Source organism: Scardinius erythrophthalmus (assembly GCF_964197995.2).
Source record: "Scardinius erythrophthalmus genome assembly, chromosome: 7".
Classification (NCBI taxonomy): Eukaryota; Metazoa; Chordata; class Actinopteri; order Cypriniformes; family Leuciscidae; genus Scardinius; species Scardinius erythrophthalmus.
The window spans coordinates 4,301,972-4,320,573 of NC_138227.1; the positions used below are offsets into that span (position 1 = coordinate 4,301,972).

An 18,602-nucleotide genomic window follows, 5' to 3' on the forward strand; every position below is an offset into this window, starting at 1 on the left:
ACCCGAGCATGGGCTGTGTCGCCTCCAGAACGCCAGTCGGTGAGAATCTGTTTTCCTCTGAGCATGAACACAGGCGTGTGAAACCTGAGCTCGACTGCAGCTCACACACACTTCTGATGGAGAAGTGCACAAACTGCAGGCTTTTCGTTCCTCCTCGATAGTGCTTGCGAGTGCATGTATGAGCTGATCGGAGGGTTGGCATGAATCTGCATTAAACTGCATCAGTGCTCGTTCATCACAGGCTGGTCCTCGACTCGGGTTACAGAAGCTTGTGCTTCATTGTGCGTGCGCCAGGAGTGATGCATGTACAGTATGCAGCGAACCAGCGGCGCTTTGCCCTTGTTTACAGCATGTCGACGGCAGTATGAGTGTGTTTCTTCAACTACTGCACTTTTATGTCCTAGAGAGGCTGATTTGTAGTAAAACTAACGGTTAAACTTTACTCTAAGGTGACGTAGTCATTGTACTTACTCAAATACTGAGTAATATTAATTAACTACATGTACTTACAGTAGGGTTAGGGTTTGGTTTAGTGTTAGTTACTTATGCATTAAGCACATGTAATGTGTAACTACGTCATTGTAAAATAAAGTGGGTTACACTTTATTTTAAAGTGTCATTATTACAGTGTAATTATATTTAAGTACTGAGTAATATTAATGAACATCATGTACTTACTATAGGATTAGGGTTTCGTTGAGGGTTAGTTGCATGTAATTATGCATAATTTACTGTTTATGTAACATATGTAACAAGGACACTGTAAAATAAAGTTACCAAACTAACAGAATTTATGAAGGTCACATTAAAAGTGAATTGGAAACATTAATAATTGGACAGAATTTAATTAACATCAGCGTCAAGCATAGTTACATGTACTATTTCTACAAATATGGACACTTTTTACCATATTTGAAGAAATAATACATGCAACTAGTGCTTGACATTAATTTAATGTCTAATCCGTTTATTTATTGTTGTTACTTTTCAAATGATTTTATATAGAACTATAGATTTTAGATAGCCTAGTGCTATGAGTGAATAAACCATTTCTCGTTTTTTATTCCAAAAATATGTGAAATCATTGCAATTAAGTTGCATGATGTACTGAATTTGACAAGTGTATTTTAAAAAATGTGCACAGGGTCAAAAGTGTCCATATTTGAAGAAATAATACACGCAACTAGTGCTTGACACTGATGTTAATTTAATCCTGTCCATCATGATCAACGTCCAGGTCTCTCCCCCACACGATCCGTAGGCTACAAGAAACGAGTACGGAAAAAACTAAATCCAACGCCTTTCCACTCCGAGAGTCTCGAACAAATGACCTCCGATTTATTTTCACCACGCAAATCGTTTCTTAATCTCGTGCTGTAATTATTAATGACATATCAGGATACCGAGGCCATACAAAACCTGCACGCGCCATTACTCCTGTCGCGTGAGAGTCTCCCGTTAATTGCTGATAAACGTGCCGGTAAGGTTTGGCATCCTCGCCGAGACAGGAGAGATAACTGATCATGTTCCTTTATCTGTGAAGAGTTAAACTACACTTACAATAAAGGTTCTTCATTGGCATTTGTGGTTCTATGAAGAACCTTTAACATCCACTCCACAAAAGGTGCTTTATATTAGAAAAACGTTCTTTAGATAATTCAAATGTTCTTCAGACTAAGAAAAAAAAAAAAACTTAGTTCGTCTTCAAAGACACAAATAAAGATATGCCTACTAATAATTGTGTGAATTATTTGTATTTTACCCACAGAAGAACTAATTCACAACACGAACGTATGCACATGAATTTGTTCTTAACCTCATTCTATAGTTAATGTACTACACACAATTCAGTGTGACATTTAGACAGTCAAGTTCGCTAGCATTAATTAGCACGTTGCTAGCATGTTTTAACTCCTTATTAGCATGAATCACCATGTTGCTAGCATGAATTAACACATTGATAGCAAGTTTTAACATGTTGCTATAATGAAATAGCATGTTGCTGGTATGTTTAACACATTGTTATCATGATTTAGCATGTTGTTAGCAAGTTTTAACACATTGTTAGCACTGTTAACATGAATTAGCCTGTTGCTAACGCATTTTTAGCACATTTGTAGTCTAGTCATTTTTAGCATCATAGTTGCTTTGCTAGTGATAGATGATTGGTGGATGAAGCTTAAATACTCTATTAGAGTTGTTGTATAAAAATTTTGACCCCCTCAATGTAAGTCTATGGGATTTTTCATAGGTTGATTGTCCATTTAACGAAAACCGTAAGTCTGATCAGTTAGAAAAGATATAACAACCCAAGTCAGACAAGTCTGAAGGTCTGACCCGAGATTGTTCGTTGTAGCTTTAAAGCTCATGCAGGGGAAACTGACTAAATTTTAGTCAAAGAAAAAGGATTTCATTGTGTTGGTTTGGTCAAGTTTGATGCAAATTCAAATTCTGCTGTAAAGCAGCTCTAAATAAGACAATAGTGTTGTTATTCAGCTTGAGTCAGTCAACAGTGTCTGTTACTAAATGACTCAATTATAAAAACAAATTCAATTCAGATTGCATTGAATGAATTGCAGGAATAATGACCTCCATAAGAGTGTGTGTGATACAGTTTCAGCGGAGTCAGATTGCATCAGCTTTGACCTGAGAACAGCCACGCTTTATAAGTTGTGCTGTCACCCTGGAAAGGACGAGGATGGGAGATTCGTCTCGGTACGGTTATCAGGACAAGGACGGAGCGTACGCTCATGAAAGAGCTTCATGTATATCGAGACTGAGTGAGGTCATCTCTCCGGCCCCAGATGGCCCGGTCCACCGGTGGCCTGCAGTCTTTCCGTGTCCCGGCGTGGGGCGACGGCCAGATGGATGTGATACGGTTTGCTAGAGAGGATTGTGTGTTAGAGGACCAGGGATTTTGGACACAAGAATAATTTTTCAGCTCTCAGTCTGGCTCTCATCAGGTGGTTCTGCTGTTTGATTTGTTTGTGGGTCACTCCGCTAGAACTAAACATCTGTAAAATCGTGTCGGTGAGTCAGCGAGGCGCCCTGTTGATTTCATGCAGAGACGCTACTGATGTTATTGAAGATAATATCGGCCTCCCTGTTTTCAGCAACAGGTCTGGCAGTCAATGTGACATTAATCCAGAGAGAATCTCACTAAAACAGGTCTAGGTTATGTTTCACCTCAAATTGTATATACAGTATTAGTGCTGGGCAACGATTAATCGCATCCAAAATAAAAGTTGGTGTTTACATAATACATGTGTGTGTACTGTGTATAATTATTTTGTATATATAAATACACACATATGCATGTATAAGAAATATTTGTATGCATATACAATATAATTTATATTATATATATAAATATAAATATTTGATATATAAATAACAAATTTTTCTTAAATATATACATGCATATGTGTGTATTTATATATACAAAATAATTATTCAAGCGCAAGTTTCTCTTTTGCGTCTCCTTGCGCTTGAATGGACACATACACAAAATTATGTTAAAATAGCAAGTATTCTCATGAACACAGTCGGTTATATCGTTAAGTCACCCTGTAGTCAATAATATTATCTTTGATCACCAAAATGACATATTTAAACGTTTTTTCTTCATGTCTTAAAATATCTTGAATGTAACTCTTGCCTCATTTAGTATGCGCGGTTCTATGAATATGCAAATTAGCTCCGCCTCCACTCACTCACTCACTCAGAGAGATCCACTGGTTGACGATCACACGTTGATCTGATTGGTTACAAGGTAGTTTGTGACGTCAGAAACACCAAACTGTGTTTTTGAGACTGTCTTTGGTTCACTGCAGTTTTAAGGAGGAAATACTCAGCAATGCTGTCGACTTATGAATTTACACATGGTTTGTCTTAAAGCATATTAAAAACACCACATACACATATAAACTAGTCACCACAGGGGCATATGAACGTAAACAAACGAGAAAGAAATCATACATGTATCAGTATCAATGCATTGGCTCTTAAAGTGACAGCAGTGACAGTGACAGCAGCCTATAAATCCCTTCTGCTGTCATTAATGTCAATCAAATAACAAAACACAGCTTTAACAAAGATTAATCTATATTTAATTTATACAGTGAACACTATAGTGTTATTTTACATTTAATGATTACATTTCTGTACCTGAATACTGCTGTTTGTCCTTACTTTATTTGCTATATTGTATTTTATTTGTGCTAGTAACTTTTGTATTTGTTCTTATTTTAATACTGACTATTCACTTGTCTTTAATAATATTTGATTATTAAAGTCTAATAGTTTTTGCTGTGGTATCAAGGTACTTTGCAAAGGTGCATTCCCCAACAACCCACCAAATTATTATTATTATTATTATTATTATTTATTTTTTTGCTGATCTGAAAAATGATCTGATCTGTGACTCAAAACCGTAATCTGATCCGAACCGTGAGTTTTACGATCCGTCGCACCTCCACTAAATATACATGCGCAGGGAAGGAGACCAGAGGCCGTTTTTCTAATGGATGTCAATGAGAGGAAAGGCTTCACTACCTTTAATAAACCACTTTTGTGTGGAAATAGCTTATCATTTAATGAATCGACAGCCTCTTCGCTAATCTTCATCATGTTTGCTCATAAATATTCATTCTGGATTCAGTTTACATGAAAAAATGCTGTTTTATAAGAGAAATCACAGACAATTGCGTGACAGGTTTGATTTAGTTTACGGCACTTCTCATTCATTTCTATGGTAAACAGTGATTGACTGTCGCACATCTCTGAATGAAATTCATTGACCTCAAGGCTGTGATGTGATTGGTTATCAAGGCACATGTGATCCAAGTTAGCCCGCCAATACACTTTTTCCAATGTAAGAGCCACGGACCCTCCCAATAAAAGTCCATCTCTGTATATACACACACTCGCCGGCCACTTTATTAGGTACACTTGTTCAACTGCTTATTTACGCAAATATCTAATCAGCCAATCACATTGCAGCAACTCAATGCATTTAGACATGTAGATATGATGAAGATGATCTGCTGAAGTCGGGCATCAGAATGGGGAAGAAAGGTGATTACGAACGTGTCATGATTGTTGGTGTCAGACGGGCTGGTCTGAGTACTTCAGAAACTGCTGATCTACTGGGATTTTCACACACAATCATCTCTAGGGTTTACAGAGAATGGACCGGAAAAAAGAAAACAGTGAGCGGCAGTTCTGCGAGTGAAAATGGCTTGTTATTGTCAGAGGAGAATGAGCAGACTGTTCCAGCTGATAGAAAGGCAACAGTAACTCAAATAAGCACTTGATACACCTGAGGTTTGCAGAAGAGCATCTCTGAACTCAGAAGAGCATCTCTGAACGCAGAAGAGCATCTCTGAACTCAGAAGAGCATCTCTAAACGCAGAAGAACATCTCTGAACGCAGAAGAAAATGTCTGAACTCAGAAGAGCATCTCTGAACGCAGAAGAGCGTCTCTGAACGCAGAAGAACATCTCTGAACTCAGAAGAGCATCTCTAAACGCAGAAGAACATCTCTGAACGCAGAAGAACATCTCTGAACTCAGAAGAGCATCTCTGAACGCAGAAGAGCATCTCTGAACGCAGAAGAGCATCTCTGAACGCAGAAGAGCATCTCTGAACGCAGAAGAACATCTCTGAACTCAGAAGAGCATCTCTAAACGCAGAAGAGCATCTCTGAACTCAGAAGAGCATCTCTGAACGCAGAAGAACATCTCTGAACTCAGAAGAGCATCTCTAAACGCAGAAGAACATCTCTGAACTCAGAAGAGCATCTCTGAACGCAGAAGAGCGTCTCTGAACGCAGAAGAACATCTCTGAACTCAGAAGAGCATCTCTAAACGCAGAAGAACATCTCTGAACGCAGAAGAACATCTCTGAACTCAGAAGAGCATCTCTGAACGCAGAAGAGCATCTCTGAACGCAGAAGAGCATCTCTGAACGCAGAAGAGCATCTCTGACCGCAGAAGAGCATCTCTGAACTCAGAAGAGCATCTCTGAACGCAGAAGAGCATCTCTGAACGCAGAAGAGCATCTCTGAACGCAGAAGATCATCTCTGAACGCAGAAGAGCATCTCTGAACACAGAAGAGCATCTCTGAACTCAGAAGAGCATCTCTGAACGCAGAAGAGCGTCTCTGAACACAGAAGAGCGTCTCTGAACTCAGAAGAGCATCTCTGAACTCAGAAGATCATCTCTGAACGCAGAAGAGCATCTCTGAACACAGAAGAGCATCTCTGAACACAGAAGACCATCTCTGAACGCAGAAGAGCATCTCTGAACACAGAAGAGCATCTCTGAACGCAGAAGAGCATCTCTGAACGCAGAAGAGCATCTCTGAACGCAGAAGAGCATCTCTGAACGCAGAAGATCATCTCTGAACGCAGAAGAGCATCTCTGAACACAGAAGAGCATCTCTGAACTCAGAAGAGCATCTCTGAACGCAGAAGAGCATCTCTGAACTCAGAAGAGCATCTCTGAACACAGAAGAGCATCTCTGAACTCAGAAGATCATCTCTGAACTCAGAAGAGCATCTCTGAACTCAGAAGAGCATCTCTGAACGCAGAAGAGCATCTCTGAACGCAGAAGAGCATCTCTGAACGCAGAAGAGCATCTCTGAACTCAGAAGAGCATCTCTGAACGCAGAAGAGCATCTCTGAACGCAGAAGAGCATCTCTGAACGCAGAAGATCATCTCTGAACGCAGAAGAGCATCTCTGAACACAGAAGAGCATCTCTGAACTCAGAAGAGCATCTCTGAACGCAGAAGAGCGTCTCTGAACACAGAAGAGCGTCTCTGAACTCAGAAGAGCATCTCTGAACTCAGAAGATCATCTCTGAACGCAGAAGAGCATCTCTGAACACAGAAGAGCATCTCTGAACACAGAAGACCATCTCTGAACGCAGAAGAGCATCTCTGAACGCAGAAGAGCATCTCTGAACGCAGAAGAGCATCTCTGAACGCAGAAGAGCATCTCTGAACGCAGAAGAGCATCTCTGAACGCAGAAGATCATCTCTGAACGCAGAAGAGCATCTCTGAACACAGAAGAGCATCTCTGAACTCAGAAGAGCATCTCTGACCGCAGAAGAGCATCTCTGAACGCAGAAGAGCGTCTCTGAACACAGAAGAGCATCTCTGAACACAGAAGAGCATCTCTGAACTCAGAAGATCATCTCTGAACGCAGAAGAGCATCTCTGAACACAGAAGAGCATCTCTGAACACAGAAGACCATCTCTGAACGCAGAAGAGCATCTCTGAACACAGAAGAGCATCTCTGAACGCAGAAGAGCATCTCTGAACACAGAAGAGCATCTCTGAACACAGAAGACCATCTCTGAACGCAGAAGAGCATCTCTGACCGCAGAAGAGCATCTCTGAACACAGAAGAGCATCTCTGACCGCAGAAGAGCATCTCTGAACGCAGAAGAGCATCTCTGAACGCAGAAGAGCATCTCTGAACGCAGAAGATCATCTCTGAACGCAGAAGATCATCTCTGAACGCAGAAGATCATCTCTGAACGCAGAAGAGCATCTCTGAACACAGAAGAGCATCTCTGAACTCAGAAGAGCATCTCTGAACGCAGAAGAGCGTCTCTGAACACAGAAGAGCGTCTCTGAACTCAGAAGAGCATCTCTGAACACAGAAGACCATCTCTGAACGCAGAAGAGCATCTCTGAACACAGAAGAGCATCTCTGAACACAGAAGAGCGTCTCTGAACTCAGAAGAGCATCTCTGAACGCAGAAGAGCATCTCTGAACGCAGAAGAGCATCTGTGAACACAGAAGATCATCTCTGAACGCAGAAGAGCATCTCTGACCGCAGAAGAGCATCTCTGACCGCAGAAGAGCATCTCTGAACACAGAAGAGCATCTCTGAACTCAGAAGAGCATCTCTGAACACAGAAGAGCGTCTCTGAACTCAGAAGAGCATCTCTGAACGCAGAAGAGCATCTCTGAACACAGAAGAGCATCTCTGAACGCAGAAGAGCATCTCTGAACGCAGAAGAGCATCTCTGAACGCAGAAGAGCATCTCTGAACTCAGAAGAGCATCTCTGAACACAGAAGAGCATCTCTGAACGCAGAAGAGCATCTCTGACCGCAGAAGAGCATCTCTGAACGCAGAAGAGCATCTCTGACCGCAGAAGAGCATCTCTGAACGCAGAAGAGCATCTCTGAATGCAGAAGAGCATCTCTGAACTCAGAAGAGCATCTCTGAACGCAGAAGAGCATCTCTGAACGCAGAAGAGCATCTCTGAACGCAGAAGAGCATCTCTGAACGCAGAAGAGCATCTCTGACCGCAGAAGAGCATCTCTGAACTCAGAAGAGCATCTCTGAACTCAGAAGAGCATCTCTGAACGCAGAAGAGCATCTCTGACCGCAGAAGAGCATCTCTGAACTCAGAAGAGCATCTCTGAACTCAGAAGAGCATCTCTGAACTCAGAAGAGCATCTCTAAACGCAGAAGAGCATCTCTGAACACAGAAGAGCATCTCTGACCGCAGAAGAGCATCTCTGAACGCAGAAGAGCATCTCTGACCGCAGAAGAGCATCTCTGACCGCAGAAGAGCATCTCTGACCGCAGAAGAGCATCTCTGAACGCAGAAGAGCATCTCTGACCGCAGAAGAGCATCTCTGAACGCAGAAGAGCGTCTCTGAACGCAGAAGATCATCTCTGAACGCAGAAGAGCATCTCTGAACGCAGAAGAGCATCTCTGAACGCAGAAGATCATCTCTGAACGCAGAAGATCATCTCTGAACGCAGAAGAGCATCTCTGAACGCAGAAGAGCATCTCTGAACACAGAAGAGCATCTCTGAACTCAGAAGAGCATCTCTGAACGCAGAAGATCATCTCTGAACGCAGAAGATCATCTCTGAACGCAGAAGAGCATCTCTGAACGCAGAAGAGCGTCTCTGAACGCAGAAGATCATCTCTGAACGCAGAAGAGCATCTCTGAACACAGAAGAGCATCTCTGAACGCAGAAGAGCATCTCTGAACGCAGAAGAGCATCTCTGAACGCAGAAGAGCATCTCTGAACGCAGAAGAGCATCTCTGAACGCAGAAGAGCATCTCTGAACGCAGAAGAGCATCTCTGAACGCAGAAGATCATCTCTGAACGCAGAAGATCATCTCTGAACTCAGAAGAGCATCTCTGAACACAGAAGAGCATCTCTGAACTCAGAAGAGCATCTCTGAACGCAGAAGAGCATCTCTGAACGCAGAAGAGCGTCTCTGGACACACACCGGTGATGTTCCTGTCAGATGAGAACAGAAAACTGAGGCCTCAGTTCACACGGGCTCAGCAAAACTGGACAACAGACGATTGGAGAAACATTGCGTCTGGATTTCTGCTGTGACACTCAGATGGTCAGAATTTGGTGTAAACAGCATGAAAGCCTGGATCATCCTGCCTTATATCAGTGGTCAGGCTGCTGGGGGTTTAATGCTGTGGTGATTTTTCCCTGGGCACACTTTGAGCCTCTTAGTACCGTTGTTTAAACGCCTCAGTCTACCTGAGTATTGATGCTGACCATGTCCTTCCCTTTATAACCACAGTAGACCATCTTCTGATGGATACTTCCAGCAGGATAAACGCTCACGTCACAAAATCATCTCAAAATGGTTCAGACAATATAAAATCATGACAATATGGACTAGAATCTCTGAGGAATGTTTCCAGAATCTTGTGGAATCTTTGCCATGAAGAATTAAGGCAGTTCTGAAGGCAAAAGCGGCTCTGACCCGCTACTAGCGAGCTGTACCTAATGAAGTGGCCGGTGAGTGAATGAGTTCTTGGTACGTTTCCATGAGATTACGTTAAAAGTGAAATGGTGTCAGTGAGAGAAACTAACACCCCTGCTGGAGTCCAGACCTCCGCGGCCGTCGACATCAGTCACTGTTAGTATTGTCTGCATGTATTGGGTTTTATTGACCCTCATTAGGAAAGAGGTTTGAGATCAGGTGAAACTCAACACGGTTTGAGCCCGGGGTGTTAACGGGACGGCAGGGGACACGGATCCGCAGCGCAGGAGAGCGAGCAAAACCTTAGGGCTTTAACCTCTGACCTTTATCTCTCGCGCGTTTACACACACACACACAAACACACACACAGTGGTTTAAACTCACAGAGATTGTCACAAATGTTTCTAATGTATCAAGAGCATATGTCTAGTTCATATTTCATCCCTGAAATCAAAAGAAAGAACTGAGAAATGATACAGTCAAACCAAACTTTACTCAGACACCTTGCTATCCTAACTTACATAAATGAACTATAGTGTCCGGCACCTAATAGTAATATATATATATATGGTGTCTGAATCATTTTTGGTTTGACTGTATTTTGCAAAAGGAAATTGAAACATATTTTACAATTGTTTGCATTGTGACATTATTTTCATGACAATTAAGGATATTTAATGTCCAAATTAACATGATTATAATGTGCCCTGATATTTAACTTACAAATTTGTCAATTTAATTATTCTCAATGCTGATATACACGAAAGTGTATTGCATTCACTTGAGGAAAAAAATCTACTCTGTTTTTCTGAATTAATGACTTAATTATCTCAGAATTATGAGATATTTAAGTCATTAATTCAGAAAAACAGAGCAATTTGTTTTAAAAGAAAAATTATCTCATAATTCTGAGATAATTAAGTCATTAATTCAGAAAAACAGAGCAAAAACTTTTTATTCATGAAAAATTATCTCGTAATTCAGAAAAACATAGCAAAAAAAATTCATGAAAAATTATCTTGTAATTTTGAGATAATTAACTCGTTAATTCAGAAAAACAGAGTAGTTTTTTTTTTCCTCAAGTGAATGCAATACGCTTCCGTAGATATATATAGTCTTTCAATATTAATTATTTTTAAAAAATTTGCCATTACAGTAATGAGAATAATAATAATTTTTTTTTTGTAGCTATTTGCATTAAAATAATGTGAATTGGTGAGGGCAATGGTTAATTGTCATGATATCATACAAATCGATAAATGATAAATCTAGTTTTGAAATATTGTTAATAGTCCTACACCTAGGCTTCATTTTCTTTTCTTTCTTTTGGATGGTTTTGTGATGAAATGTGACTTGAGGCCTGTTCTGACACCAAGGATGAAAACTATAACTATAATAATTGCAGTTTTGTCGTTTGTCTCTTTAAACGCTTGAGCTCTTTAAAACAGGATGGATTCTGATTGGCTGTCACTGTTTTTATGGTTCATCAGGGAGAAAAGAAAATAAGTCCAACAATATCATTACTTTGTGTCATTTTCGTTATAATCACGGTATGGATTCTGCTATACTTTGACATTTATAACGATTTAAATATTTATCGCTATCGTCCAAGTTCTCGACATTTTGCACATAAAATGATGCAGAATATGGTTGTCGTTTCCCATGGGAATGTAGTCAACATGTAAGTGTTAATGAACTGGGAACACACGCACACAGGAAATGATGTCATCTGTGGCGTGTGATGACGTCTCGCCGCATTAATAAGCCTCACCTGAGGGAGTGTGTGTGTGACATTAGATGTGAGGAGGCCTGTGGTGTTGATCCGTTGGGATCTGTGTGTGTGTGACGTGTGTGTCAGTCGATCGGGATCAGAGATGCTCCAGCTGGTGCATCAAATTGAATGATAGAAAAAATCTATAAATGTTGGTGTTTTCTCCATGCGACTGACCCGACACACTTCATTCCTCTGAAACTCCTGTTGCGTAACGTGAATCCAGACCGTCACTTTAGAGTTTTCCAGATCAAGAAGGAGCATGTTTGTGTGCTAATACATGAATGGAGAAAGCTAAACTTTGTGTTTGTCCATATAGGATGTCAGTGATCCTGCATCTTGACTGCATGTTAATGCATGAGTGCTTTAGCGAGATGACGGATGATCAAGAGAAGTGATCAGATCTACTGAAACTGTACATATAGTGGAAGGCCAGATGACCATGATTAAAAAACTAAAAACATGAGAAATAGTTTTTTTTTTTAAATTGATCTTTGGATACAATGAATCCGACCTCAGTTGGACACCTGAAGTCAGGTTTAGATTTGATGATTTCCAAAGGCAAGATTGTTCATTTTAATAACATACAGCCAATAAAGCATCAGCATATACTTGTGAAAACACTGTTATGTGTAACACAATTATGCACATGCAGGATCAATGTGTTCAGTTCGCCTGTCATTATGAGGAAGCAACAGATTTGTATTTTATATTACAGGAAAGTGCTCAGTTTTATTTTAATTTATAAAAAGGGATAAGGATATCTCGTCACACTGTCTGTCTATATCTATTTAAATCTATGTAAATAAATACAATAATAATAATAACAACAATGATATTTTAGTGTAAATACTATTATGATATAAAATAATATTAATAATTATAATATTAAAATAATATTAATACAAATATAATTAATAGTACTATTATTTATTTATATAATATCCCCGTAGAAATGTAGCTAGCTATAGATAGAAATAAAGATTATAAAATATATATCTGTCTATATGTCTGTCTTTAATTGTAATTTAAATGTATAATTTACTATATGCAAATACTGTACATAAAATTAATATTGCTGTTGTATTTTAATTTATATAAATAATTAATCTTATAATATTATTATTTATTAATATAATATCTATAGCTATATATAGCTATATCTAGATATAAAGATTTATTTATTCATTTATTAATGTTTATATCTAGATAGCTACCTAAAATATCGGATTGTTCCTGGGATATTATATAAATAATAATCTTAATTATATTATTATTAATTGCTATTAATATTACTTTATATTATACTATTATTTATATGAATTCACATTAATTATATCATTAAAAATATATTAATATTATTATTATTATTATTACATATTATATTTACATAACCTATAATAAAATGTGTGTATATATATATATATATATATATATATATATATATATATATATATACTGTAAAAAAAAATTGTAAATAAAACAAAGATGAGTGGAGTATGTTTTAAAAGAAAATAGCAAATCAGTCTTTCTAATTAAAATTGTTTATTTAATTCAATGTTCTACTTGCCATTTCTTTGTAACTTTATGAAATCCACTAGCAATTTCTGGGTTTTGTTCAGTGTATACATAGCAATCAAATATTTTAGGTATATATCTATCTATCTATAATGTAGTATAACACCCCAGTATCAGTGGGATGGTGATGGTGTGGTTGCCATGGCTGGGGTCATTAGTGACCCTGGATCACGTCACCAGTCTCCAGTTTATCTGTGGCAATCGCCAACAATACATTGTATGGGTCAAAACCTATTTTTATTTTATGCCAAAAATCATGAGGATATTCAGTAAAGATCATGTTCCATGAAGATATTTAGTAAATTTCCTGCCGTAAATATATAAAACATGTATTTGTGTGAGTGAATGCAGCACAATCGCCAACATAAATGAACAACTTTAAAGGAGATTTTCTCAATGTTTCCATTTTTCTGCACCCTCAGATTCCAGATTTACAATAGTTGTGTCTCGAACAAATATATAACAAACCACACATCAATGGAAAGCTTATTTATTCAGCTTTCAGATGATGTATAAAGCTCAATTTAAAAACAAATTGGCCCATGTGACTGGTTTAGTGGTCCAGGGTATTTTAGGTATCTATCTATCTGTCACCCCGGTATCAGTGGGATGGTGATGGTGCGGTTGCCATGGCAGTGTGCATTGGCTCGTGGGGTCAGTGTTGATTGGCTGAGCTCGATCCTCTCTCCCCACAGTGGCGGGCGACGGGTTGCGCGTGGACTGGAGCGCGAGGAGCTCCTCCTCAGACCTTGTGCTGCTGGGAAACACGCGGACCAGTTTGGCGCGCGGCCTGGGCGGGACATTTGGGCACTCGGACCGTTACCTCAAGGTGCCAAAGTTTCCTCTCAATCTGTTCCATTTCCATTTATATACTTCACAGCGTCCGGAACCGGCACTCGCCCTTTTCCCTTTCCTTCCTCTCCTGTCATTCGCCCCGCGTCGCGCGTTGGCGCGTTTGAAAGCGGAAAGTGGGACACTTTTTCAACGCTCCTGCCATCGCGCTGCAAGGCCTGGCGTTCACCAGCTATTCTTGTCATCATTATAAATGGTTAACGCGCATTCACACAAAGCCTCCCAAACGCCCTCACTTGTGGCTGACGCGCGCGTCACGAGAGCGCGACATTCTCTGTCAGATCTGAGCTGATTAATGTTGCGTTCAAGTCACTTTCGCCAAGAGTGTACTTTCTCTGAACAAATTACACAAAAAATGAAGAACAAAGAAATGTGCATCAGGTGTGCTTTGCTTTTTTATGTTTTTTTATTTTTATTTTTTTATTATGAAGCCACTGTAAACTTAATCGTACTTACATTGTTATAATATGCCATCATAGGCTATTCTGTGCAGGCAATTAGCTTTAAAGCCTGTTTTATACTTCTGCGTCGAACTGCCGCCGTAGCTACGTCGTAGGCTGTGTGTAGCGCGCGTACCCTACGGCGTACCCTGACGTGCACCTCTCCAAAAATGTAACAACGCGTCAATTCTACGCGGACACAAGCGCGGTGATTGGTCTGCCAGAACCCCTCCCTCGGGGTTTCACATGCTCCCTAGGTGCGCGTCAACGCGGACAATGACACAGAAGTATAAATTAAAACCAACACGTTGCCTACGGCGTATAGGCTCCGGCGTAGGTCCGACGCAGAAGTATAATGAGGCCTTTAGCTGTAAATAGAAAAGCCTGACAATATCACTGATAAATAGCTTTAAGTGTTGTGGTATTCCGCCATGATTCTCACTGACACGCCCACAACTCGTAAAGATCTGGACCTATCCCCCTATCCCGAGCTTCCCACTCGTATTTACGACATTCAACTCGTAAATACGATCTTTACGAGATGACTTGAAAGCGCCATTATTCAACGCTTCCGCCATCTCGCTCCAAGGCCTGGAGTTAACCAGCTATTCCTGTCATCATTATGGTCACACAACGCCTCCCTAACGCCCTCACTGACGCGCGCGTCGCTCTGTCAGATCTGAGCTGATTAAGACTCGAGCGTTCGGAGCAGAAAATTGTTTTCTCAGCTTTCCTCGGATGGATAATGACCTAATTAACCCGGACCACTTGCGCTGCACTCGTTCCTGGCTCTGACTTTCATTAAATGTTCACTAGTTAGTCGTCTAATCATTCACGAGTCATTCTGAGTAATTAGCAATTAATTCTTTAATGTGTTTTTTTTCCAAACCGAATTCACAGCGTCGCTGCACTAATGTGTTTTGCCTTTGACTTCATGTCATTTAACAGTGGCTCGACAGGGAATAACACACAGGACTTCTGGAGGGCTTCAGTGTGCAGGAACACTGCTTTTACCTCTTCATACCAGCATTTACATTATACCTATTTTTTATATGTAAGTTTATACTATATACAGTATACATTTCTTTAATTATTAAAAATATATATTTTTAATTTATTTATTCAAAATATGAATAGGCTATATGTTAGGAATTTTTTTATTTTATATAGTATACAGTTAAATATAAATAGAAACTAAATATGTATGTACTTTTATATAGGCCTATATAAATGTGCATATATAAATAAATGTATGCTCTTATAATAAAACTATAATTTTCAATGTATACTTTATACAGTAAAATGTAAGTATAAAATAAATATTGAATGTGTAAATATCTAATATTTGTATTAATATTTATTAATAAAATAATTGTTTTATGACCCATGTTAATCAAAGAAATTAATGTCATACATTTGTTCAAAACATTTTTTAAATGATCTAATAAAATATGTAATATATCATAAATGGGTATTATATACAGTAGGTCTATAAGTGCAAGTATAAAATGTGTAAATTTCTAATATTTTTAATTAATATACTGTACATATTTTGTTTCTTATCAGATCTATGACCCATTTTGAGTCATGACCCACCAAAAGAGAACCATAGTAACATAAATAAAGTAATATAAAATAAATTAATATAAAAATATAAGCACTGTCAAGTAAACAGTGGTGTGGTGCTGCAAAACAGGAGGATCTCAGAGAGAGAGAGAGAGAGAGAGAGAGAGAGAGAGAGAGAGAGAGAGATAATCTGAATGTATAGATACATGTGTGTGTCATGCCAATAAAGCTCATTTGAATTGAATTGAGAGATAGACAGGTGTCATGACGAGGAATGCAGTTGGTGTGTGTGTGTGTGTGTGTGTGTGTGTGTGTGTGTGTGTGTGTGTGTGTGTGTGTGTGTGTGTGTGTGTGTGTGTGTGTGTGTGTGTGTGTGTGTGTGTGTGTGTGTGTGTGTGTGTGTGTGTGTGTGTGTGTGTGTGTGTAACGTGCTGTTTGCATGTGTGTTCATGAGACCGAGAGAGAGAGGGAGAGAGACAGACAGGTGTCATGACGAGGAATGCAATTTGGTGTGTGCGGGTTGCATGTGTGTTCATGAGAGAGAGAGCACGAGAGAGAGACAGATGATCAAACGTGCTGCATGTGACGTCATCGAGCATCATTCCACCGTATCCTTGGAGAACTCGTTCCATGGCGACTGACTGGTTGCTATAGAAATGCTCGTTTCTCTCCGAGTTTCCGCGAAATAGATGTCGGTGAGGACGAGGAGACTCCATGGAGAAGCTTTTGTTCCTGTGTGGAGCGAGCGGAGAGCCGGTATCACTGCTCACTGTTCATCGTGTGTGTGTGTGCGCGCGCGTTTGAGAGGCAGATGATGTTTGGGAATGTTCTGAAGCGGGTCTTTGGTTTGCCGTGCTCGTGCGTCGCTGAAGCGCGGAACCCGTGGGGTTCGTGTTATATATATGTATGTTTATATGTGTGACTGTGTGCGTGTGTCTGTGACGATATGCATGTGTATTCCAGCCTCACAGACAGACGGAGGAGGCTCCAGATGTCGAGCGCTTGTGCTGTAATTACTGTGTGTTTGCTGTTATAAAACCTGTGGATATGTGTGTGTGTGTGAGTGTGTGTGTGTGTGTCCCTCTCTCTGCTCAGAGGGTTGCTTTGCATGTAAATAGAGAAGTCGAGATTCAGTCTGACACTAGATTAGAGTAGAATAGTCTAGTCTGTTTTGCAGTCTGCTCTGCTCCAGTCTAGTCTACTTCTATCTGTTCTGTTCTGTTCAATTCTGTTCCATTTCATTCTATTCTAGTCTACTGTACTCATTATCCATGTAGTCTAGACAGTTACTCTGTTTTACTGCACTGAAATCCTTCTATTCTATTATTTATTTTCTATTTGTTCTACTCTACTGTATACCCATCTATATAGTCTAGACTGTTAAATCCTCTTTATTCTATTCTATTCTGTTCGATTCTATTCTGTTTTGTATTGTTTGTATTATTTTATATTCTGTTCTATTCTATATTCCATTCTATTCTAGTCAAGTCTGGTATTTTCTGTTCTGATGCACTGAATTATATTCTATTCTTTTCTATTCTATCTTCATCTATTCTATTATGTCTGTCTATTTTGTTATATTCCATCTTTGTCTATTCTAATCTGTCTGTCTATTCTATTCTATCTTCATCCATTCTGTTCTATCTTAGTCTATTCTATTCTATCTTTGTCTATTCTGTTCTTCATCTGTTCTATCTTTGTCTATTCTGTTCTTCATCTGTTCTATCTTTGTCTATTCTATTCTATCTTTGTCTATTCTCTTCTTCATCTGTTCTATCTTTGTCTATTCTATTCTATTCTATCTTTGTCTATTCTCTTCTTCATCTGTTCTATCTTTGTCTATTCTATCTTTGTTTATTCTGTTCTATTCTATCTTTGTCTTGTCTATTCTGTTCTATATTTGTCTATTCTATTCTTCTTCTATTCTATTATCTTTGTCTTGTCTATTCTATTCTATCTGCCTATTCTGTTCTATTCTTCATCTGTTCTATTCTGTCTATTCTGTTCAATGTTTGTCTATTCTATCTTTCTATATTCTATTCTATTCTTTGTCTATTCTATTCTATCTGTGTCAATTCTATCTTTGTCTATTCTATTCTATTCTTTGTCTATTCTATTCTATCTGTCAATTCTATCTTTGTATATTCTATTCTATTCTATTCTTTGTCTATTCTATTCTATCTGTGTCAATTCTATCTTTGTATATTCTATTCTATTCTTTGTCTATTCTATTCTATCTGTGTCTATTCTATCTTTGTATATTCTATTCTATTCTTTGTCTATTCTATTCTATCTGTGTCAATTCTATCTTTGTCTATTCTGTTTTATATATCATATATTATATTCTATTCTTAACCTTTGCTATTCTATCTTTGTCTATTCTATTCTATCTTTGTCTTGTCTATTCTATTCTATCTTTTGTCTATTCTATTCTATCTTCGTCTATATTCTATCTTTGTCTATTCTATTCTATCTTTATCTTTGTCTATTCTATTCTATCTTGATCTATTCTATTCTATCTTTGTATATTCTATTCTATCTTTGTATATTCTATTCTATCTTTTTTTCTATTCTATTCTACCTTTGTCTATTCTATTCTATCTTCATCTATTCTATTCTATC

At 38.8% G+C, this 18,602-nt stretch overlaps 1 protein-coding gene across 2 annotated transcripts in view; it reads left to right on the forward strand.

Moving 5' to 3' along the window:
* Positions 1-18,602, forward strand: part of LOC308693357 (protein FAM131A-like) — a gene marked incomplete at both ends in the record, with an annotated part of 30,570 nt that overhangs the window by 1,328 nt on the left and 10,640 nt on the right. Inside the window, 2 exons of one of the 2 annotated variants that reach the window (XM_081370209.1) lie at positions 9-39; positions 13,818-13,951. The exons of the other annotated variant lie outside the window; for it this stretch is intronic. Of the exons in view, the coding sequence (XP_081226335.1) occupies positions 9-39; positions 13,818-13,951 (165 nt within the window). Of the gene's footprint in view, positions 1-8; positions 40-13,817; positions 13,952-18,602 lie in introns of those variants that run through there. 2 annotated transcript variants of the gene reach the window in all.